Raw genomic sequence first — 25,432 nt, forward strand, 5'->3', positions numbered from 1 at the left:
GTTTGACATTATCACAACTGTTTGCTGTACCTGCATACCAACAGTGCACTCACCTTGCACGGAACTCCCAAATCTCTTTGAATGTGAACACTTATATTTCACAACTTTTAAAATATTATTTTGTTATTGACAAAAGTGAATAACATCACAACTTCCCACACTGTAAGCCATTTGCCATCAGTGTTCTATGTATCTCTTTACAACTTTTGTCCTCCCCACAGCTTACTTCTCCACCTAGGTTTGTATCATTGCAAACTTAGATACATTACTCTTTGTAACTTCTTAGTAATCATTGATGTAGATTGTAAATAACTGAGGACGAACAGTGGCCCTTGTAGCACTTCTTTATATTCACTGCCTGTAAATAATAAATAGCCCACTTATGTCTACTTTCTGCTTGTTAATAAGTCCTCTAGTCACACAAATATTTACCCCATCTCCGAGAGACCTCACCTAACCTATTAATCTTTTGTGTCACATCTTAAGGTGTGGAAAGGCATTTATTGCCTTTTACCTATTTATTTGTAAAGACGATTGAAAAGGTGGGCATATTTTATTAGGGTGAGAACAAATAACCTTGAGCAAAATCAATATTATGACAGGATAACGCAGAATGAACTGATTTAAGAAGTTCTAAAGGCTTAAATTTTAGTAATAAGTCACGTGAAAGCCTTGTACTTGAAATAACAGTGAAAAGGGTGGGTCCATTGAGAGACAAGGATGACAAGAATCATCTTGTACCTTAGAACTGTCCTAAAACACTGGTTCAGCTTCAAGTACAGTATTGTGTTTAATCCTGAGAACCACCCTCAGAAAGGTGGAGGTAGCATTGCAGTGGTTACACACAAGCTTTACAAAAACAATTTCGGGGATGAGAGATAATGGGAATTGCAGATGCTGGAGAATCCAAGATAACAAAGTGTGGACCTGGATGAACACAGCAGGCAAAAGCTTTTGTGCTCCTGAAATGCTGCTTGGCCTGCTGTGTTCATCCAGCTCAAAACTTTGTTATCTTGGATTCTCCAGCATCTGCAAAGTGTGGAGCTGGATGAACACTGCAGGCCAAGCAGCATTTCAGGAGCACAAAAGCTTTTGCCTGCTGTGTTCATCCAGCTCCACACTTTGCAGCTGCTGGAGAATCCAAGATAACAAAGTTTTGAGCTGGAAGAACACAGCAGGCCAAGCAGCATTTCAGGAGCACAAAAGCTTTTGCCTGCTGTGTTCATCCAGGTCCACACTGTTATCGGGGATGAGAGATTTTAGTTACCAGGAGTTTGGAGAAACTGCAGTTGATCATCTTGAAGAAGATGAAGAGCAAATTTGATAGATGGCGTTCAAAATCATTAGTGGGTCTAGACAAAGTCGTTGAAGAGAAACTTTTTTTGGTGTAGAGGTTCAACACTAAAGGACATAGATAAAGATGATTGATAAAAGTATTAACAGCAGCATGAGAAAACTTCTTTTTCTCCTTACATACAGCAAAAGTACAGATTGTGTGACTGAATACGATGGAGGAGGAGGCAAATTCTACTGTTGTTTTACAACATTTCAACTGCTTTTTGCCTCTTTTTTGCCTTCAGATTCATCATTTTAGTGTTGAATACTATTGTTACTGTTGAATTTGATTCCAATCTTTCAGGTAGTACATTCCAGATCAAAACTCAGTCTTTCAAAAAAAGGTTTGTGTGCCGCAATTGGTTCTTTTAGCAATCAACTTAAAATTTGTGTCTTCCAGTTACTAACTTGCTACTGGAAATAGTTACGACAAGGATGTACTATGAAAATCATGTATTAGATCTCCCCACATAACTGCAGTCCTGCACTTGATACCATTTAAATAAATATTTCCTCCAAAATCAAATTCGATGAATGAATCAGTGTCGAACAGCTAGAAAACAAGCAAACAAACATTCTTCTCGAGGAGATATTAGGAACTGCAAATGCTGGAGAATCTGAGATAACAAGGTGTAGAGCTGGATGAACACAGCAGGCCAAGCAGTATCAAAGGAGCAGGAAGCCCAGTTTTCTCAACTATCAAATGGCCAATATTACAGCTAAGGACAAAGAAAAACATGCTGAGGACACTCAAGTTCTCCTTGAGAAATGGTATTATTGATATCAATGATTTGGAGGAGCTTGCTGTCATTGGCTGGCAACAACTTGCCAACAATCTAATGTCACAGTGACTCAACATCTTAATGACGAGGTGCAATGACAAAAGAGGAAAGAAAAGGAACATCTGTTACATAGATCTTACTGGCTCACAGGACAACCCACCAAGAGCCAGAGTTCTGCAGGGTGAGAATCAGCAAGTTAATCACATGAAGACCCACAGCAGAAACTCGAAAACCTGAGACAACCTCATCCTCAAATCATCAGTCAGCCAATGACAAGGATCTCTCACAAAACTTCTTACATAGCACAATCATCTGCAATTCTCCTGTCTCTGGCACCACTCTTAAACAGAGTGCACTGCATGGCTCCAAAAATGTCCACCAGTGGAATTCCCCAATAAAAATCAAGAATGCAAGCCATTTTTAAAAATTCATTCATAGGATGAGGGCATCGATGGCTTAGCCAGCATTTATGGTCCATTCCTAATTACACAGAAGCTAGTTAAGAGTCAACCACATTACTGGGGGTCTGGAGTCACATGTAGGCCAGACGAGGTAAGGATGGCAGCTTCCTTCCCTAAAGGACATTTCCGAACCAGATGGGGTTTTTCTTGACAATCGACAATGGTTTCATTTTCTCATTAGACTCTTAATTTGTGACTTTTTTTTACTGAATTCAAATTCTATCATCTGACAATGGTGTAATCAGAACCTGGGCTCCCAGAACATTACCAGAGTTTCCGGATTAACAGTCTAGTGATAATACCACTAGGCAAATGCCTAGACTGAAGGATAATAATGCTTAGGTGTATTCAATACAGCCACTGCCTCTGTATTTTTTGCAACATTATCTTCTCAAACAAAGAGAATGTTTAAAGTACATAGTTAGCAATTCAGCCATGCTGTCCCTGTAAGGTCATGTTCCCACACCGTTAATTTTATCAATATTTTCTACTCAACTTGTTCAGAAGTGTCATTACACACCTCTGAAGCAAGTTGGATTAGAACTCATCCTCCTGGCTCAGAGGTAGGGACACTATCACAGTACAACAAAAGTCACCTGTTAATTGTATAGAACTTTTTCAAATCAACCTGTTCAGATACGTCCTTGCAGGTGCAGGGAACTGGTGTTTGTTGGAAGTGTAAATGTTAACAAAGCCTTTGTTTCATCCTTCTTTCACTGGTTATCCAAGCTCCACTAGTTTTATTATTTATCATTCTTCTAAACTGATGGAATGGACAAGTGGGTGGCAGCTAATTAAAAGCTGTGCAGTTAAAATATTTAAAAAAGTGATTCATATCATATAACAGTAAAGTTGAAGCCTACCACAGTGTTCCAATGAAGACCATTACAAGCTGAAGGAATGACACCTGACTGAGCACATTATAACCTCTGATCTCAACATTAAGTTCAATAACTTCAGGCCATGAAATCTTTGTCATATTTGTCCCCCACACTCAGAATACGCATCTTGTTTCGGTGTCTTTGCTTTCAATCAGAACTGTCCTTGAAAATTTTGCTATGAATACGGCAAATAGGGCAAAATGGCAGTGGAGTAGGACACTCCAGCTGAAATTCATCTATTCTGCCCATTCTTCTCCCCCATTCTTCTTCACTTTTTTATTTCCCCCTCTGCAACTCCCAGCCTCCGGCCATCGACAACTTCCAGCCTCCTCCTGAAGGGGCCTCCCGGCCTGGTGTGTTGCCAGTGTGGTGTGGAGCCAAGACCCAGTGCGGACTGGAAGCGAGGTGCCAGCGTGGTCTGTTGAACTGAACTTTTATTTCCGTAATGCTGGACATGTTATTTTCTATTGTCTCAGATTTTGTAACCAAAAGAAGCTGGGCCAAGATAATTTTGTGCCTAAGTTGGTGCTATAGTTGGTGACATACAAACTTTTCATTATACTCATTTTGAATGTGACAATCAAGGCTATTCTATTTTATTATACATTAAAGCTTTTTAAAAAATCTCTGTGAACAGTTTTCTACTTATTTTATTCCACGACGTGTGACCTCACTTTGCCTCCAACCTTTCTATTTTGTTCCACTTGCTCTTCTGTTTTTACAACATCTTAAAAAACACAGCATATTTCCCCTACTCTTCAGTTCCAACCAGCAGTCATACAGGACTTGAAACATAAAACAAGTTTCTCTTTCCACAGATGCTGGTGGGCATACTGAAGTTCTTCTAAGGAAGTATATGATCCCAGCTGATGATTATAACCAGACACTTAAACCTCAAAGTGAAACACGATAGACCCTAACTTAATTTTATTTTAGAAGCCAAATTGTGGCAGTCAAATACACATTACGTGTCACAAGTGTATGTCATTGTACTTTAACTCAACAAATGAAACATTTATTAAGAGAAACAGGAACATTATTACTGTTGGGGAAAAAGGGTTGGAAACATGTAATTACCAGCAGAAGAAAATGATTTAAATTCAGGAGTACTTTATAACCGTCAATTTGCTTACGAAAACCAATACAACCATGAAGCTTTCCCACTATTGCCTCACCAAGATTTTTTGATCAGGCTAACACAGCTGCAGTCAGTTTCCTTCCAGTAAATCTCTGCACATCCACCAGATACTTCCTCATTCGGCTGGTGGCTGCTTTTGGAGAAATTCAACCAAACTATGGTAATTATTACATTAACTCAAGAACTACCCTCGGGTGTTTGATAGACGCAGGTTCTGGCAGTCTCCCTCTATCTATCTCCCTCCCCACACCCCCGGTACGTACGCACTGACTAACTAGCCCACATCAGAAAAATATGCAAAAGAAGAAGTAGTTAACTGTATAATGTATGATGAAACACAGTTTGAAATCAGAACGTGCAGCAAATCTGTGAAAGTTGTTGACAGAAGGGTCACCAATGTTCGGAGGTATGAGAAAAATTTCAGCCTACTCCAAAGTAACATACCTAAGAGACAAATTTATCATACTAGTCAGAAACCAGTGATTCTATAAGCAATGCTTCCAGAAACAAAGAGGCTGGGAGCAACACTGGTAGAAGTGGAAAAACTAGCAGCATTCACATCCGAAGCTCGAGCAGCAGCTGAGACCAAATTATGCCAACACAAGAAGAATGATTTTGGCATTCGTGTACGAATGTGAGGAGTTCCATTCATGTCTCTATGACAAGGTTTCAGAGGAGTGACACCTCACTGGAATGGATCTATGAAAAGAAAACTCAGCAGCTAGATCCAGCTAGACTGCAGAGGTTACATGCAAAGCTCTGAAGTTATGATTTACTCGAAAATAAGGAAGAGAAAAAAAAGCCAGGGACAGAAATGTTGCCAGCAGTAGTTCCATTTCAGTCACGACATGAGAAACAGGAGTCAAAAGATCTAAATATAAAACATCCATTGTCAAATGGAAGCAACACCATCAAATCAGAAACGAAATCAGCCAAAACAAAAAGGTGGCATTTTCTCCTTCCTAGTGTGCCATGAGCAATGGAGTAAAATGAGAAAATAACAAGAAAAAAACTCAAGAAAATACAATGTCGATGTTCAGATTTATTATTGCAATTTTGCACTCAAGCTTTACGTGGTGACTTCAGAATCTCACCACTGAGCAGTAACTACCTTATTTCCATGCATTTTTGTCTCACTGAAGCTCCAACACACCTAACTTGTACGTCACTTCAAATTCGCTTCTCCTTCCCAAAGAAACTAGATGTCACAAATCTCCAGCATGTAAACCGGAATGGAAACTTGGTGGCTGAAACTTGCTGAATGTTTGTCCTCACCATCATTCAACTATCTTCATTTCAATACAGATTGAATGCCTCATAGTCACCATCCTCCTTGACCCTTCATCTAAGCAAATCAACAGTGATGACCCACCAGCCTTACCAAATCAGAACTGATCTGAAACCAGTTATGATGACCACACAACAGCTTTTTAATGTTACTTTAAAACTCATAACTATGATTTGTATACTAAGGCAGGGTGCACTGTGTACAGGGACAAATCTTATAGATGCACTGATCTTAACAGTTGTATCTTATTGCAATCCAAGGGTTGTTAACAGTTGCCAAGTCACTTGGTCCCAGCAGGGTCTGAGGATCCATGTCTTTGCTGTCCAGAGAATGGGGTTAGTCAGTCCCAGAGATCAAGTGCATGCAGTCCAGGAACTATAGCTACATCTGTCAAGATTATGGAGAGACAAGTCCAGGGGTCAGGGCAATTTTTCCTGCAATGAGATAAAAGGCTGGAATTGAGCATGATGGAAAGGGGTGGAAAAGCAGTTCATGGTGATGCACAAGGAAGAGAGGTGTCCACAGTAAGCAAGCGCAAAGTGCAGAGGGCAGGAAGGCTTACCAGACGATGAAATGAATAGAACTGCTGAGTAGTTGCACGAGATGTTGATATTATGATTTCCAGAAGATATTTAATAAAGTTCCCAATAAAAAGTTTACAACATAAGTAGTGAGTTCATAATGTTAGGGCAATATTAACATAGACTGGGATTGGTTCATGCAAAGATAACACAGCCACGATAAAACAATTATTTTCAGGCTGGCAAACTCCAACTAGTGAAATGCCACAGGATCACTGGTTGGCTTCAATAATTTACAATTCATTTTACTAATTTGAAGGAAAGAATCGACTTTTCTTGACCATATTCCAAAAGGATGGAGTGAATGTTGCTAGAAAGACAAATAGACTATCAAGAGATATAATTACATTAAGTGAGTAGTCAGAAAAAACATAGTATGATGTGGGAAAATGTCAGGCTATGCATTTGTGGGAAAGAACTGTAACGCTTATTACTTAAGTTGAAAAATACTGCATAAAACTGGTTCAATAAGGATCTGGACGTCCTTGAACATGAATCATAAAAGTTAAATGTAGGAACAGTGAGGGGAGAGGCAAACGGGTTGTTCATCTTTTGACAGGGAAATAAAGCACAAATTTAATGAAGTCACACTGTATATGGCATTAGTGAGACCAAAAGCAGGATTATGGTCTTATTTTTTTTAAACAAAAAGGATACACTCAGAGTGGACAAAATGTGGAGTTGAAAGAACACGGCAGGCCAAGCAGCATCGGAGAACAGGAAAGTTGAAGTTTCAGGTCAGGACTAAAACATCAGCTTTCCTGCTCCTCTGATGCTGTCTGGCCTGCTGTGTTCCTCCAGTTCCACACTGTTATCTCTCACTCCAGCATCTACAGTTCTTGCTATCTGTGTTTTATTTAGTCAGAGTGGAGTCAGTTCAGACAAATTTCACAATGTTGATTTTTGGAAACAATGTGTTGCCAAATGAGGAAACATTGAGTTGATTGAGCTAATATTTGATTCAATGGGACTCGGTTGGATGGAAGGCTGGTTGGCAAGGCAGAAGTGACAACAACAGCTACTTGGACTCAATTCCCACACAGGTAAGCTCACCATGAAGGCTCTGTCTTCTGAACTTTGTCCTTCACCCCAGGCATGGTGACTGTCTGGTTACATTCATCACCAGTAATCATTCTCTCTAACGAGAGAGCAGTCCTATGGTCTTCTGGGGCAATGACAACAACTACTATTTGTTTCAATAAGGAATAAGTAAGATCCTATGTGAGCTTAACAGCATTGGTGGCCTCATGGGGGAATCCGGAACTTGGGTGCAGAGTTTCAAGATAAGACATTTCCCATTTAAGATGACAGTGAAGAGGAATTTCTTCTCTCAAGGGGGCAGTAATCTCACGAATTTTGTATCACAGAAAACAATGAAGGCTGGGTTACTCAGTATGTATATGTTAGACTTTCTATCTGTAATGAGTCAAGGGGTATGGGAGGCAAGCAAAAAAGTAGATTTGAGGTTTTGATCGGATCAGCCATTATCTGTCGATCATGTTTAACAGGCCAAATGTCCTGTTTCTATTTCTCATGTCCTTGAAATGTGTGATGAAGGGTGTATAATATACTACATCTTAAAATTCAAAACCCAAAAACAGAGAAAGGTAGATACAGGTCAGTTACGTGAACATATTTTTCACCAGGTCTGAAAGTCAACTGAAACAGTGAGCCGAATGCATCAACTCAAAGAAAGCATGTGACTGTAGTCTTAAAATGACTTGCAAGAGAGAAGTGAAAGTAATCTAGTCAATTTTACAGATGTTACAAAAATAGGTGGGAAGGCAAGTAGTGAGACACAGTCTACGGAGGGGCACTGACAAATTAAGTGAGTGTGCAAAAATTTGACAGATGAAAGGTAATGCGAGAAAACGTCAAGATATGTGCTTTGGTAAGAAGAATTGTGGAGCTGAGCATTTCCTGATTGGAGAAAGACTTCAGAAAGCTTCAGCACAGACAGAACTGGGGGTCTACATGCACAAAAATCATGTTAGCATCCAAGTTTCGCAGGTAATATTAAAGACAAATAGAGTGTTGGCCTTTATATCAAAGGAAATGGGATTACAGAAATGGCATGTCTTGTTAGAATTATGCAATAAACAAGTCAGACCACACCCAGAATGTTGTGAAAAATGTTGATCCCCTTATCTGAGGAAAGGTATACTGTTTCGTAGTTAGTCCAGAAAAGGTTCACCAAGTTGATCCCAAATATGGAGGAATTTTTTCAAGAAGAGAGGCACTCCGTTGGATAGACTTGTGCCCATTTGAGTTCAGAAGAATGAAGCGACCTTAGTGAAACACACATGATTCTTAAGAGGTTTGAAAGGGAAGATGCAGAGAAGTCGTTTCACTTTCTGTAGGGGAGTTCAGATGAGTCACCAGTGGCAAATGGAATTCAGTCCCACTAAATGTGTGATGATGCAAAGAAAAAACAAGGCAAAGGAAAACACAAATGTGAGCACCCTGGGAAGTACCGAGATTCAGAGGGACCTCTGTCAGCAGATCCACCATTCGCTTCAGACATCAGAACAGGTGGGTAATGTGATATGCCAATAAGGCATATGGCATACATGTCTTTATTAGTCAAAGCATTGTGTTCAAGATCAGGGAGGTTATGCTGAAACTGCATAAAATGTTAGTTACGTCACAGTTAGAGTACTGTGTGCAGTTCTGGAATCCACATTATAGGAGAAATGTGTTTGCGCTGGGCAGCGTGCAGAGGAGATTTACCCAGATGTTGACTGAGCTGTAGAGGTCTAATCATGAGGAGAGATTACATTGACTGTGTCGTTTGTCTTTGAATACAGAAGATTTGGCTGGGGTTGGCGGGGGGGGGGGGGGGGGGGGGGGTACATGATTGGGATGTATAAAGTAAGAGGCCCAGATAGGGTAAACTGGAAGGAACCTTTCCCCTTATTGGAAGGAGCTGTGACCAGAAGGCTTAGATTTAAGCTAAGGGGCAGGAGATTTAGAGGGGATGTGAGGTCTTTTTTTTCATCCAGTCGGTCGTGGGAATCCGGAATTCACTGCATCTAAGGTTGGTAGAAAAGAAACCCTCATAACATTTAAGAGGTATTTAGGTGTGCATTTGCAATGCCAAGGCATACAAGGCTATGGATCAAATGTTGAAAACTGGGATTATAATGTCAGGTGGTTGATTTTCCACCAGGGCAGACTCAATGAGCCAAATGGCCTTTCCTTGAGCTCTGGATAGACCTCTATGACCAGAGAACATAATCTCAGAATAAAGGGTCACCCACTTCAGACAAAGATGAGGATTTTGTTGCTCTCAACAGGTATTGATTCTGTGGGATCCCACCCAGACCTATCACACACCATCTCTATAACCCTCATTTCCCAAGGCCAATCCACCTACCTCAACATCTTTATACTATGGCAGGGAATCAGAGCAGAAACCTACACAGACATGAAGGAAACGTGCAAACCCCACACAGTAACCTAAAGCTAGAATTGGATCCGGGTCCTTGATGCCGTAAGGCAGCAGAGCTAACCACTGTGCCACCACACTGCCCAAAGGAGCAGAAATCTTAAGTACAGCTTTGACTACAAAAAGTTCAAGGTCTCAGCTCAGAAAAGAAAAATTAAGTGCATTCAAAAGGGAGAACAATTCTCCTGGTGGAACAGTCAAGTTTTTTTTATTCGAATCAGTCACCCTAGCCAAAGTGTTTTAGCTTATGGAGCTTCTACTCAATCAAGTCAAAAAGCTCTTTGTGGGGAAATATAAACAAAATCTGCAAATAAACGACTGACAGCAAGTCATTAAATCAAAATAATATTGTCCAGGGTGGTGATGCACCCCAGCCCCTGTACCATCTAAAGGTCTCTAAAGGCATCTAGCACGCGAGAGAACAGTGCACACTCCCTCTCAATGGCCAACCAAGTGCAGACATGACTGCAAATGAAGGGCAGTCAGGCACAAAGACCACCTCCATGGCCTGCTGTCAGGATCTGTTAAAGCCTCTTTGGCCTAACCCAGAAGGATGCCCTCTGATCTGTCTGCACTTCCCCCACACTGGGTGCCTGTAAAACAGGAACATGGGGTTGAAGAGCCAAAAAAAATTAGAAATGACCTCTTCAAAAACTAAAAAGGGGCTTCAAATGAAAACATTCAACATAAATGTGACAAATGGTTTCACTCAGGCCACCAAAACTTTGTGTAGCCTGGGATCCAGTGTACTTGCATGGGACTGCTGCGTGCAAAACTCTCCATCCCAGATCCCCGCTGGAAAAGAGAAGGAACCTATAGGTTAATCACATTGCTATGGATCTGCAACCATGTATTGGTCAGACGACTTCCCTAAAGGATATGAACTAACCACATTGGTTTTTATGAAAATTAACAGAGATTACATGGTCACCATTAAACTAGCTTTTAATTCCAGATTTTTTTAAATTGATTTCAAACTTCATCATCTACCGTAGTGGAATTCAAACTCCTTTCCCCAGAACATTAGCCTGGGATTCTGCAGTGACATCACCAGTACATCAACACCACAAAGGAGGTGATCGCTTAGTGGTATTATTGCTGGACTGTCAATCCAGACACGTGGGTAATGTTCTAGGGACCCTGTTTCAAATCCCATCACGGCAGATAGGTCCAAATATTTATTGCATTCAAAATCCACTAAGAGTCTAATGATGACAGTGAATCCGGTCAATTGCAGGAAAAACCCTCCTGATTCACTAATTTCCTCTGTGGAAGGAAATCCACCATCCTTACTTGGTATGGCCTACATGTTACTCCAAACCCACAGCAATTATGCTTGACTCAGCTGCCCTCTGGGCAATTAGGGACGTGCAATAAATGCTGCCTGGCCAGTGATGCCCTCACCCTGCTCATGAATTTTTTTTTAAAAACTCCCTTGTGGAGCTTCTAAAGCTGTACAGTGTTGATAGAAATCTTCAAATTGCTCGAACTGGAAGGTAACCAGAACTGTCAAAGGCTCATACTATTCATCTCAGAAAGGAATTGTAAAACTGTCTCTGTGGTCCAAGGAAAAGAATCTGGGAGAGTTCAGTTAGGTGAAAACGTAAGACTTTAGCTAGGAGTGACATTTCTGTGAAATTGAGGATTTGTAGGAGGATAGTGTTGGTGAATGCATTGAGACTTAGTTAGATCCTACAATGGCAAAATTGTCTTAGATACATCTTAAGTTTATTACATGAAAGAAAGAAAAAAAAACATGTTCTATTAATAACACAGAAGACAAATGATGCTGCCTCACGTGAACCTGAGTAAAGGTAAAAGGTAAAAGGTAAAATCATTACAGTCCTACCGGACCATACTGCTGCCCTCCCAAAGTTAGGTGACTGGTGGAGGTTTAACCTGAGGATCAACATGCATCAGGTGAGGGAGAGGCTGAGAAGGACAGCCCTTCATGGTAACCACAGCTAGTGCAGAATTGAACCCATGCAATTGGCATTACTCTGAACAAACCGAATGAGCTAAATCGGCCCCCAAAATGAATAATCATCATGGTTAGCAACTACAAAATTAAACATTGAGGAAACAGGTGATTTACAGATATACAAGGCTTATAAAAGCCAAAAATATGCAGTTCTCATGAACTGATCATACAGAGTCTAAGGGGCACATATTTGAAGCTTTCAGCAAGACACACAGTGGATTGGGAGAAAGATCTCAAAAATCCCCCAGCAAGTGGAAATGACCTGCAACTTTATATGCATAAGAACAGCAAAAACAAAAACAAAGAGTTGATTCAAAAGAAGGTGTGTTTGAGGAAATAAGTTTGAAAAGCTCCAGAAATAGTAAGAGGACTAACTGCTCAAGAGCTAGCACAGACTCAATAAGCCAAATGTTCTCCTCTGTTACAATGACCCCAGATGCAATGTTGAAAAGCATTTTGAATTCAATTTTCAGAGCACAATCTAATAATAAGTATCACTTTTAAATTCTCAAAACACAATTACATTACACGTGGAATGAGTATCACTGGTCTTTTTAAGTCAGGCTGATATGTCTGCTACATATAATGCAACCAAAATTAGTTATTACTGCGCAGAAAATTCTCAGCATCAAAAAGTTGGCAAAATATCCCTCTCTATTATTCTCTACTTTCTCTTCTGCAAGGATATCTTCTCAGAGACAGGAAACAAGATCTCACTTAAAACCTTGAAGCTCTCCACTAATGGGCCCACAACACAACCAAACCAAACTCTAAAACTTGCTGCCTAAGAATAAAGTTCCCCCCTCACAAATACGCCATCAATAGAATTTCCAGCCTTTAAAAGTGGAACTCTATAAATCTACAGAGCAAAGGTTTATGATCGCGATACAAACATTAAGGTGAAGGGGAAGTGCCTGAACTTCACCACCAAGTCTTTCCGAACCTCCCGCAACAAAGCCCCAATCGCTACCTTTCAGGGTCCAGTCAATCAATACAGACCCCAAGGTTCCCGCTTCTTGCGGCCAGCAAAACAAGAAAACATGGATTCAAACCCCCGATCCGCGATGGGCTGAGGCAGTTGTAATGTCTGTCCGTCCCTCCACCGCCCCAGGGCCTCGCTCACAGGTCCGGGTATCCCCTCAACCGCCAATAGGCCGGAGACAGGGCCCAGGCAGCAGCTCCCAGGAACCGAGAGGTTCAGGCCCAGCTCTCAGACTCACCTCCAGCCCGAGCGACGCTCACATCTCTCCGGAGACGCGGCGCTGGAAAGACCGAGAGACACCAACGCCGTCCCCGCCAGCGAGCGATCCGATTGCTGATGCCCCCCCACCAAAACAACACACACCTCACACCCAGAGCCAAGCGGACTCACTGAATCCCTGACATGGCCCTGCCTTCCACCGACCGCCTCCCTCCTAGCAGCTGGTGTACAGCAAAGGGTGTGCACTATATATATAAATGTGTGATCTATACCGTGTGTGCAATGTTCATACACACATGTAAAATATATAATTTATACTATTAATACCATCTGTATGACCATGTAAACAATTTATATACTCTGTGCAAAAATGCAGTGGTCACGAAATACAAACATACTCTATTCAACGTTCAGGATCCAGACATAATCATAAAATAATTACAGAACAATGGCCAATCTGCCCATCAAACCTACCCCAGCTCTATCCCCATGGGTAAAAGTGGGGAAATGATATAGAACATAAAAGAATATGCGTTCTATTTAACCTTGTGAAATATGCATAGTGTATAACACCAAATTATATAGACAGAGAACAAGATACACCTTGCAAAATATAGAGTCCACAATAAGTATGATCACATAGAATAATAGTAATGTATTATGTACACAATATTTACCACATATACTCTGTTCATAATGTCGTGTGCACAAACTTTCTATTGTTCACATTTACCCTGTTCATAATATATTTATTGTACATAAATGTACACAGCATTTTACACTTACAATATGTACAGACAGCATAGCACATGTTTGTACTACAGAAAAGAAACATTTCAATCCGCTTCAAAATATATAATCATAGACAATAGATTACAAGCAAAAAAAAGTTACTTGGAGTGACCAAAAATTCAGTCCAGAAGGTAGTTTCATAAAATCTTAAAGCAAAGGTTTTGGTGGGAAAGCATGACATTTAGAAAGAAAATTTCAAATTGTGAGGCATGGACAGCTGAAGGCACAAGTGCCAATCGTGGCGCAAAGGGGTTGGAGGAGGCAGAGCTCTTGAAAGGTTGCAGTCTGGAGCAGATGGTGACAGGTAAGGGTGAGAATTTAAACCAAAAGGTTTAAATAAAGGATAAAAGTTTTAAAATTCAGGCATTGATGACTGGAAACAATGAGCACAGATGTGATAGGTATTCAGGATTTTATGTAGGTTAGCATCCAGAAATCATTCTTTTGAATTAGGTCAAAATCATGTGATTGGAAGGCAGGAAGTCAAAGAACATATTCCTGCACCGCTGACCAAATTCCTTTCCCTGCCAATTGTCTGTACACAACTATAGTATAATATTTGATCCCAAGATGAATTTTCAACCAGATAACCATATCATGATTGAGATTACTTTTGTCCACTTCCATCATACTGACCAATTCTGCATCGCTCTCGCCTCATCTACTTTTGGTCAACAGCTCTAATATTAGCTGTCAGTTAGAGTTTGGGTTTATTTATAATGCTCCTGTGAAGTTATTTGATAGATTTTAAAATGTTAATGCATGTTAGAAATACAACTTTTTATGTTGCAATGGACAGGCCTAGATGTAATCAAAGCATAGGGAGGCTTTTCCCAGTAGTTGAGCAGATCAAGATTAGTAGGTGGAAATAGTCTTTGTGATGGGGAGGATATGGGGTGAATGCTAATCTCAAAGTGACATGAGATGCCATGGATATAAGCAGTTTGGTTACTGTTTCAGCATAGCCAAGGTGGGGAATGGAATGAGCAACCCAATTCCTGGAGAAGGCTGTTGATAATGGCTTTCCAATGTTTAATTTGAAATGATACATCCAGGATTGGTCTATATGTAACTTCAGAGTTGAGTCAAGCCTCAGCCAATTAGAATTCTGTCCCTGCCACAATTCAAAATGGCCCTAATATCAAAGTCACAATTTCTTCTCAACATTCTTGGCATTTCTCCAATTCTTACCACAGTTGAACGGACTATTCTCTGCCAAAATCTCTTCATCGTTGTCCAGCAAGGACTGAAATGCTGCCACATGGCTTAATTCTTACTTACCTAATCATAATTAGACCATCATTTGCAGTGGCTTCACTTCGTCCTCCTATATAAATACTTTTGGTCATCCCCAGGAATTTACCCTCGGCCCCGTCCTTTACCTCACCCACCTACTACCCCTCAGCAACATCATTCAAAGTATTAATTTCAATTTTACATTAACAGCTACCTCTACCCCACCACATTTTCTCTCAACTCTTCCACTGTTGCTAAATGATCAGATTGTTTATTCAACAGCTAAAGCTAGTTGAGAAGAAATAACTCCCATTTTCTAAATACTGAAAGCACTGAATTCATTATTTTCAAATGCAAACTCCAAACCCGAAATACTGATTCCACCCAGATTAACCAGTCTGTTCACAAACTTAGTCATATTTGTTCCTAAAACAAGCTGCCAACCTCATATTTATACAATCATTAAGACTAACTACTTCCCCCTCTCTAACATCTCACCTCAGCTAATTTGGTGCAGACGCCCTCATTCATGCCTTCACCAACTCGACTATTTCAAAACACTGCTGGCTGGTTACATGCATCCTACCTTCTCTGAACTTGAACTCATCAGAAACTCAGCAGCCTGTGTCATAATTCACAACAATGTCCTATTCAGCTATCACCTCTGTTCCGTAGATATTTCCACAATCTAATCCAATATCATCTTTAAGACACATTTTAAACCTATCATTTTGTAAGGGCCAAGCCAGAAAACATGAGCTGTGGTGCTATTTCTGGCCTGGGCCCAAATGTCAAGCTGGAAACTGAACCCCACCAAAGTACAGCACCTCCATCCCAGGCACAAGTACAGAAACCCCACCCTGATCTGAGCATAAGAGGCCCCAGTCCAAACAGCCCAGGTCCTGATTAGTGACCCGACTTCCCCAACCTAAGCACAGTAGCCTGCAACTACCAGTCTTGCCAATGCCTCAAGGATACACACCACATCCAACCCCATGCTCCAGGACCCAGCCCTACCCTGACACATGTACAATGATTCCACTAGCCCAACATCAGCCCAGCGGAAGTCCCCACGAGAACGTACAGGCCTGGTCATTGGGTTCCAATGGACCCCTATGTATCCCACCCTGCCATCCCACACCCTACCTTCTTGGCCAAACATTTTGTTATACAACCTAGCAACTCCGTATTTGTTATCATAGATTGTTTTGTAATGTTATTATGAATTTTCTTGGAATTTTTCATTGTAATAAAATGGCTATATAAATGTAATGTTGTTGTTGTTAAGTTTCAATCCACAATCACAATTTTACTTACTTCCACTGTTGCGGCATCGTTCATTACTACCTCTATTTCATACCCTCAGAATGCTTTTTTTCCCTTGCTTTTCTACCTTTACTGCCTCTAAAGCAGGGGTTGACAAGGCTGGTATGTTATTCTGTGATCTATGAGTATAAAGTGACATCAGACACACTGCAGAGAGAAACTTGTATCAGAATCCTAATTTGTAATTTTGGGTGAGTATGAAGATAAGAATCTGAAATGAGAAACAAGAATAATTCAACCAGTTTAAAAGTGTGAGGTTATAAATTCTAAGTCTTAAATTATTTCAAGATTTAAATTTTATTTCTCCCAAACTTGGCAAGTTATTAATAAACAGAGACATTGCAGTGTACCTCAGCTCTGTCAAACACATATCCTGTAGCATGTGGAAATTCCAGGGGGCTTCTCATGTCTGTGTCAACAATATGAGCAGGAAATGTTGTCAGCTTGGAAGCTGAGCTCCAGATTTTGATGCTTGAGCAATAGCTCAGGGCACTTTGATGCATCCACATATCTGAGGGCTATCTGGAAAGCATGTTTCCAGTGGGTGTCATCCCATGTCTTATTATGGGGAGATAAAAAAGGAATAGGTGAACCCTGGATAGGCAAGGAGACCCAGGCAGGGAATGCATGATCCCACTAAGGAACTTCTCTCTCTCTCTAAATGATATTTCCTAGTGAGCGCAATGAATTTTTATTGTAACTGCAGCCAAGTGAAAAAAGGCCAAAAGAATATAAATGTTTATTATAGATATGTAAGCAAGAATAGATGGTTAATAAAAGGTAGGCATAGAAACTAAACTAAACGCATTGCTTGGAAGCAGAAGTCATTTCCCAAGTACTAAAACGAGTATGTTACATCTCTCTTTACCAGGAAAAAGGAAAATCACAGTAAAGATGGAAATAGTTCAGAATGGCTAATAATTGATGAAAAGTGTGTTTTACAAGGCTGGCTGTACTTAAAATAGATAAACTTCAAGGTTCAAGGTAAGTGTCCAAAGATGCTTGGCAAGTCGGCTGGAAATTGCAGAAGCACTGACCATTGTCTTACAATTCTTTTTGATACAGAAATAGTACCAAAGGACTAGAGAACTGAAATGTTTTACTCCTGCTCACAAAAGGGTGTCAAAATAAAGCCAGCAACCGTAGGCCAATCTCGGTTTTGGAGTAGCCTTTAGAAATGATAATCCAGACAAAATTATCAGACAGTACAAAAAAGCCTTTCTAAAACATCAGTCCAGCCACAATTCTGGGCACTACACTCTGCAGATGAGAAAGGCCTTAGAGAGAATACAGAAAAGATTTACTTAAATAAAACAGGAATGAGGATCTTTAGCTGCTTATACAAATTAGAGAAACCGGGCATGTTCATTTTAGAGAGATAAGGTTGAAAGAAGGTTTGATAGAATTGTTCAACATCATGAGAGGTCTTTACAGAGAAAATGTTTCCAATGGTAGACGTGACAAAATGACTGTCAAACAACCAAATCTTTTATTTAAATTGGTTACATTGTGTTCTGTCATGCAGCACTATCATGATTTCATGTTTTGATCATTGACTTTTACAGCACAAACGCAGGCTGTTCGCCCATCATTCCTGTGCCAGATCTTTGAAAGAGTGAAACAATTTAACGGCAATTCCTTTCAATTTCTCGAAAGCCAAAAAAGTTTCCCCTTTTTAGGATATTTGTTCCCTTTTGAAAGATACTGAAATTATTTCCACCACCCTTTCAGGCAGAAATTTTAAGTATGAACAAAATTTTGAGTAAACAAAAACTCATCCCCCACCCCCCCACCGACAGCACCCCCTCATCCCTACCTCACAACTCTCCCTTATACCAGGAAAACTTGTCCCATAAGCTCATACATTATCTCTGGAACTTAAATCTAAAGCAGAATTACTTGCAACAGAAAATTTCTTTCTTATTTAATTTTCAAGAATTTCTCACAAGAGTTGGTTTCTCTTAGAGATCTAAAATACTGAGGTTGCTGAAAGCCTGGAATAAAAACAAAAACTGCTGGAAATGCACAGCAGATCTGGCAGCATCTATCAAGAAAAACAAAGTTAATACTTCAGATCTAATCAGTTCTCATGAAAGGTGACAAACTCAAAATATTACCTTCCATGATTTCTATTAAGAAAGGATGGTTGATCAGACATTGTTTTCCTGCTTTGTCTTTTGTGCAGTACTCAATTGACAAAATTAACACCAAATTTTAACATAATAAATTGACTGTAAATTGTAACTATTCCCTTGCACATTTTACATTTGTAGTTGCTCTAGTACCAGCATGTTGTCACTTGAAATTGAACAGATTACGTGTAAGATACTAAAGCAAACTCAGACAAACTGGATTGGCAGCGCACTCCAATAGTTTATGCAATTGCAATGTGTGAACAAGGATCATGTCATTTGACTCGCCAACAGCAGCAGCTGGAGGATCAGTTGAAGTTCTAATGAGGAATGTCAAAATTCCACAGTATTTTCTGCACAATGTGTACGGACCTGTATTGTATTTGTTGCTTTTTACTTATAATTTATGAATGAAGTCCATTTTTAAAATAAAAAAAGTTGTTCATTCCAGAGACTGCCAAGCAATGTGGGAGGATTGTTCGAAGTGCCAAGATAAAAAAACATTGAGATTATAACACCATATGGAAATAAGAACAATCAACTGTATCTCATAATTTTCGTCCAGCACTATATGATCCACTTGTCCTTGAAAAGACAATACGAATAGTTAGTAAGGCTACATCAATGGAATGTATATAATTAAGTTAATTATGGCAGTCATTTTTCCTTGCATATGAAGCATTTCCTTTAATGTGAATTACTTGCTTATTTTTCAATGGTCCTCAAGAAGGCCTATCATATAAAGCTTTATGTTTCCATTTGGTAATACTGGGCCAAGTTTGTACCTCTGCCACAGGTCAAAAAAAGGCCTATGTCCTGTGTTTACTACTTGACTATGGTGTTTTAGAATCCTCTTTATCTTTGGTTTCACCATTGGTAGCAAAGTTCATTAACTTCACTCTTTCAAACTCGTCACTTCACCCTACACTTTAGTCCTTGTCATTAAAATTCTCCTCAAAATATATTCTTCCGAGCATGGTCCCCTCATCTACCAAAAGTCATGAGGAGAAAGCAAGATTAGGCTATAGAGTTGGACGAACAGCCATAATTGTGATGAATGGCGGCGCATCTCGAAGGGATTCCTTCCTGCTCCCATCTTCTGTTTCTCGTTGCACCGCCCAATGTTTCCCATTTCTGGTTTGGCACTTTCCACGTTAATGTCGCTGGAAAATAGGAAAGTGTGGATCCCGGTGAACCTGGGTGGGCGACAGGCTGGTGAGAACATCAGCGATCTGTAATTGGTTTGGAAGCTGTGAACAGGTTTTCCCTTCATCATTTGAGCAAAATCATACTTGCAAGTCATATTTTCAGCAGACACACTGGGAATAAGTCCTCCACGTCCATTCTCTGATAAAGACTTGGTTACGGGGGTGCGGGGACGACAAACAGTGCGTAATACTGAACGCCCCATTGGCGTCTGCGCTTGTTGAAATGCACCGGTATGAGCAGCGCGGGGGTAGGAACGGATGTTTGACTATCCGCAGGGCAGCGGGGAACGCAAAGACGGACGGAATTTTGGAGAATTCAGCGGAATGGCTGCAGGTGTAGCTGGACGATTGCCCCGAGGTCAGTTAGTGACGTGATTTAAACTCGCTGTGAAAGTTCGATGGTGTGGAATGTTCCAGAAACCGCTCGAGATCCCGCGAGGATTGCGATTGGGTTTGAGCTGGGGGGGGGGGTGGTGGGAGTGAGAGTGAGTTAGAGGTAGCGTCTCTCACTGTGAGCCAGGAGAGCTGGCTTCGAAGTCCCACCTGCTCCAAAGTGTGTAACAACATCTCTGAACCGGGTGGATTGGAAAATTAAATCTGGGGTGGGTTATGTTTATTGATCCATTGCGATTTTGTAATTGGATAATAACTCGTAAGGGCGGGTTTGGGTGGCATTTGGATTTGTGTGAAAAGGCGGACACGTAGAATTGCAACTGTTTGGGTATTTCTGACAAAGTCCGGTCAGAGAAACGATGGGCCAAACGTCCTCCTTAACTCTTGTGAATTCGTGGACATTGCCACCGGATGTTTTCGATGGCCGGACGGTCGTTATTCCGGCGTCGGCGGGAGTTACGCCTCGATGGATCCTGCGGAATTCCCATTGTAGAAGATTCCGAAGGAACTGCTTGGAAATTGCTCGATGCCTGGAATCCAACCCAACGAAAACCTGTATTTAAATCGGAGAATCCAGAGGGTTCTGCTGAAGTAAATCGTTGCTCTTTTTAGTTCGAAAATTGACTATCCAGTCAAATTCCTGAGTAACGATTAAACTCACTCCCAGCGTGACGCATATACCCCAACTTCATCTCCTCCTCCCCTCCACTGAGACGCTGACCTACGTCGCTAATCTTTCCTTATCCCCTCACTGGGCTTGATATCCCCCTAATTAACCCTAACTACCCAAAACACTCTGCCTGGCATCCAAGCCCTGACTGATTGACATTACAGCCACCGCCCTCCATTTCTAAAGGAGGCCTGATCAGACTCTCCTGTCAAAAATGTGCAGGTCCTTCATTGTCGAAAAAAAGAAACAAAACTACAGTGTGTAATATTTCCACTCAGTAGAAAGTCTGGCCCACTTGAGGATCTAAAACCTAAAGACTCCAAACTCCTTGTGGATGGTAAAGAATAATGATGGTGGAAGTCATTGATCCTGCCACAACAAGGTATGAAATGAACTTTAATAAAAGTGGTCATTAGTAAATAGTGACCAAAATAACACCGAAACCAATCAGCTGGAAGTGAAAACCCAACAGATTAGCTCAAAACTGGATATTGGAATGAAACATTCAACTCTTTCCTGCTTTCAGGCAAAATGTGACCTCAGTTCAGTATATATGCAGTAATATATGGTTGACTCTTCATGTCCACTAAAGACAAAAACCAATAAGTTTTTTTTTATTAGAATGCTTTCTCTGAGTGACTGAGTTGAACAATTATTGTGGCTTAGTTTAGTATCAGCCATGTGTCAAGAATAAACAAAACCTCCGATAAAACCTGGGATGTGGGTGTCACTGGCTAGCCATCATCTGTTGTCTGTCCCTAGTTGCCCTTGAGAAGGTGGTGGTTAGTTACCTTCTTGAACTGCTGCAGTCCACCTGCTGTGGGTTCAGCCACTATGCCAATAGGCAGGGAATTCCAGGACTTGACCCAGCGACAGTGAAGGAGCAGTGGTATAATTTCAAATCCGGATTATAAGTGGCTTAGAGTGGAATTTGAATGTGGTTGTGTTCCCATGTATCCACTGTCCTTGTCATTCTAGATGGGAGTGGTTGTGGGTTTGGAAGGTGCTGTCTGAAGACCTTTGAAGCTCTGCAGTGTAACTTGTAAATAGCACACAATGCTGCTACTGGTGGAGCATTGGTGGAGGGAGTGTGCTTGGGATATAGTGCTAATCAAGCATGCTACTTTGTCCTAGATAGTATTAAGCTTCTTGATTGTTGTTGGAGCTGCACCCATCCAAGCAAGGGGATTGTATTCCATCATACTCCTCACTTGTGCCTTGTAGACTGTGGCCAGGCATTGGGGAGTCAGGAAGTGAGTTACTTGCCGTAACCACTGTATTTACATGGGGAGGCAATAGGCGTGTGGTATTTTTGCTAGGTTATTAATCCAGAAACTCAGCTAATGTTACAGGGACTCAGTTTCGAATCTTGCCATGGCACATGGTGTAATTTGAATTTGATAAAAGCAACTGGAATTAGGAATCTACTGATGACCATCGATTATTGGAAAAATCTATTTGATTCACAAATGCCCTTTTTGGGAAGGAAATCTAACACCCTCACCTTATTCCAGACCTACAGCAGTATGGTTTACCCTTAATTGCCTTCTGAAATGGCCTAGTAAGCCATTCAGTTTTACCAATCACTGTAAAGTCTCAAAGAAGTGAAACTGCATGGATCATCTGACCATGACCTAGGCATCATAAAAGACAATGGCAGAAACAGACCTGTTGACCCTGCAAAAACCCTCACTACTGTCTGGGGGTTAGTGCCAAAATTGAAAGAGCTGTCTCACAGACTAGTTAAGTCACAGCCTAACATTGTTTGTGAGTATGATTCCATGACTCTAAAATGCCCTGGATTCAACATCACTGTCATTGGATATCTTCTGTCCCACCAGCAGGACAGACCCAGCAGAAGTGGTGCACAGTGGTATACTGTTGGGAAGGAATTGCCCTGGCAGTCATCAACATTGACACCAGACCCCACAAAGTCTCTTAGCCTCTGGTGAAAAACAAACAAGGAAACCTCCTGCAGATTATCACATACTGCGTTTCCTTGGCTGATGAATCAGTTCTTCTCCATGTTGAACAATGCTTAGTGGAAGTGTTGAGGGTGGCTAGGGCACAAAATGTACCCTGGGTGGGGATTTCAGTGTCCACCATCAAGAGTGGGTCAGCACTTGAGCTGGTTGGGTCCTAAAGGAAGTAGCTGCTAGACTGGGTCTGCAGTTGGTGATGAGGTCACGCACAAGAGGCAAAAAATGTACTTGACCTTGTCCTTATCAAATCTTGGCCGCAAATGCATCTGTCCATGACGGAATTGGTAAGGATGACCTCCACACAGTCCTTGTGGAGAAAAAGTCCTATCTTCATATTGGGAATGCCTTCCATCATTGGTTAGTGGTATCACTGTGTTAAATGGGACAGACTTTGAACAGATCTAACAACTCAAAGTTGGGCATCCATGGGGCGGTACGGACCATTAACAGCAGTAGAATGGTACTCCAGCACAATCTGTAACCTCCTAGTTTGGTATATCCACTACTCAACTGTTAGCATCAAGCCAATGGAGAGTGAAGGAGGACATACCTGAAAATGAGATGTGAAGCTACCAAAGAGGACTACTTGCATGCCAAACATCATTGCAAGTAGCAAGTGATAGGCAGAGCTAAGTATTTCTACAACCAGCAGATGAGATCTAAACTGTGCAGTCCTGCCACATCTACTTATGAATGGTGGTGGACATTAATCAACTCAGTGGAGGAAGAGACTCCATGAATATCCCCATTCTCAATGATAGAAGAGCTGAGCACAAGATAAGATTGAAACATTTGCAGCAATCTTCGAGTAGATGATCCATCTCGGCCTCCTCCCAGTGGCCCCTACAATGACGGATACCAATCTTCAGCCAATTTAATTCAGTCTGTGATATCAAGAAATGGTTGGAGACATTGGGTACTACAAAGGTTATGGGCCCTGACACCATTCCTGCAACAGTAATGAAGATTTGTGGTCCAGAAGTTGCTGCTCCCTGAACCAAGCTCTTCAAGTATATTTAGAGCACTGCCATGTACCGAACAATGTGGAAAATTGCCCAAGTATGTCTTGTATGTTTTTTTAAAAAAAGGGACAAAGCAGGGCAAATCTAATCCAGCCAATTGCTGTTCCATCAGTTTGCTCTTCATTATTGGTAAAGTGATGGAAGGTGTTGTCAACAATGCTGTCGAGCAGCATCTGGTCACTTTAGATTCCACCAGTGCCACTCAGCTCCTGGACAGAAGAGCTGAATTCCAGACGTGCGGTAAGGTGAGAGTGATAACCCTTCACATCAACACTGCATTCAACCGAGTGTGGCATCAAGGAGCCCTGGCAAAACTGGAATTAGTTGGTATCAGAAGGCAAACTTCCTGCTAGTTCATCATACTTGACAGATTGGTCAAGTTTGGTGGAGGTCAGTCATTTCAGCTGCAGGACATCTCTGCCTGAGTTCCTCAGGGTAGTGTCCTAGGCCCAATCATCTTTACCTGCATCATCAATGACATTTCCTCCATCATAAGGCCAGAAATGGGGATGTTTGATTGCATGATGTTCAGCACCACTTGCAATTCAGATAATGAAGAAAACATGTCCAAATATGACAACGTCTGGATAACATACAGGCTTGGGCTGGCGAGTGACAAGTAATATTCGTGCCACACAAATGCCATGCCATGACCATTAAGAACAGATAATCTAAGAGATATTCAAAAGTGTTATCAGCACTGAATCCCCCCACTAACAACATGTGGAGTTGCCATTGACCAGAAACTCAACTGGACTTGGTTTGTAGACTGACTTCTCTGCAAGCCTGGCAGTTGGCTGAGTAGAAGACAATGAAATGAATCAAAAGAATAGGCATTAGTATGTAAAATTAAAATAAACATGATTTGGGGCAATGTACTGAAATGGATAGAGAACAGGGAAGCACACAGGAAATGTGTAGGAATAAATGGATAATTTCCAAGTGGCAGCCAGTGTGTAGGGGGGTACTGCAGGGATCAGTGCTGAGATCCCCAGCTATTCACAATATCTATCTATGATTTAGATGAGCGAACTAAATGTAATATCTCCATGTTGGCAGACAATGCAAAGCTATGTGATAGGGTCTACTGTGAGGAGAATGCAGACATGCTTTAGACAAGTTGTGTAAGTGGGCAAATGGACAGCCAGTGAAATGGAATGTGGATAAATGTGAGGTACAACAAAAAGTCCTGGGTGACCTAGTATACCAGTTGCTGAAAGTAAGCATGCAGGCACAGCAGGAGGTGATGAAGACAAATGGTGTGTTGGCTTTGTAGTGTGAAGATGTGAGTACAAGACTAGGGATATCTTGCAGTTTCACAGGGCCTTGGTGAGACGACAACTGGAGTGTCGTGTGCAGTATGGTTCTGCTTATCTGAGAAAGGATGTTCTGGCTACAGAAGTAGTGTAACAGAGCTCTACCAGACTGATTCTTGGGATGGCAGGACTGACATATAAAGAGAAACTGGATTGGTTAGGACTGTATTCACTGGAGTTTCGAAGAATGAGGGCTATCTCATTAAAACTCTCTCCAACAAGACTAAACATAGTAAATACAGGAAAGATGTTCCTGATG

At 41.2% G+C, this 25,432-nt stretch overlaps 2 protein-coding genes across 2 annotated transcripts in view; one reads left to right on the top strand and one right to left on the bottom strand.

Moving 5' to 3' along the window:
- Window positions 1-13,309, bottom strand: part of cnot6l (CCR4-NOT transcription complex, subunit 6-like) — a 114,023-nt gene extending 100,714 nt beyond the window's left edge. Inside the window, exon 1 of the mRNA XM_048537921.2 lies at window positions 13,116-13,309. The gene's annotated coding sequence lies outside the window, so the exon portion shown is untranslated. The remainder of the gene's footprint in view (window positions 1-13,115) is intronic.
- Window positions 13,310-19,997: 6,688 nt separating this feature from the next.
- Window positions 19,998-25,432, top strand: part of mrpl1 (mitochondrial ribosomal protein L1) — a 43,771-nt gene continuing 38,336 nt past the window's right edge. Inside the window, exon 1 of the mRNA XM_048537944.2 lies at window positions 19,998-20,148. Within this exon, the coding sequence (XP_048393901.1) occupies window positions 20,049-20,148 (100 nt within the window). The 5' untranslated portion in view covers window positions 19,998-20,048. The remainder of the gene's footprint in view (window positions 20,149-25,432) is intronic.

Source organism: Stegostoma tigrinum, chromosome 1 (assembly GCF_030684315.1).
Source record: "Stegostoma tigrinum isolate sSteTig4 chromosome 1, sSteTig4.hap1, whole genome shotgun sequence".
Lineage (NCBI taxonomy): Eukaryota > Metazoa > Chordata > Chondrichthyes > Orectolobiformes > Stegostomatidae > Stegostoma > Stegostoma tigrinum.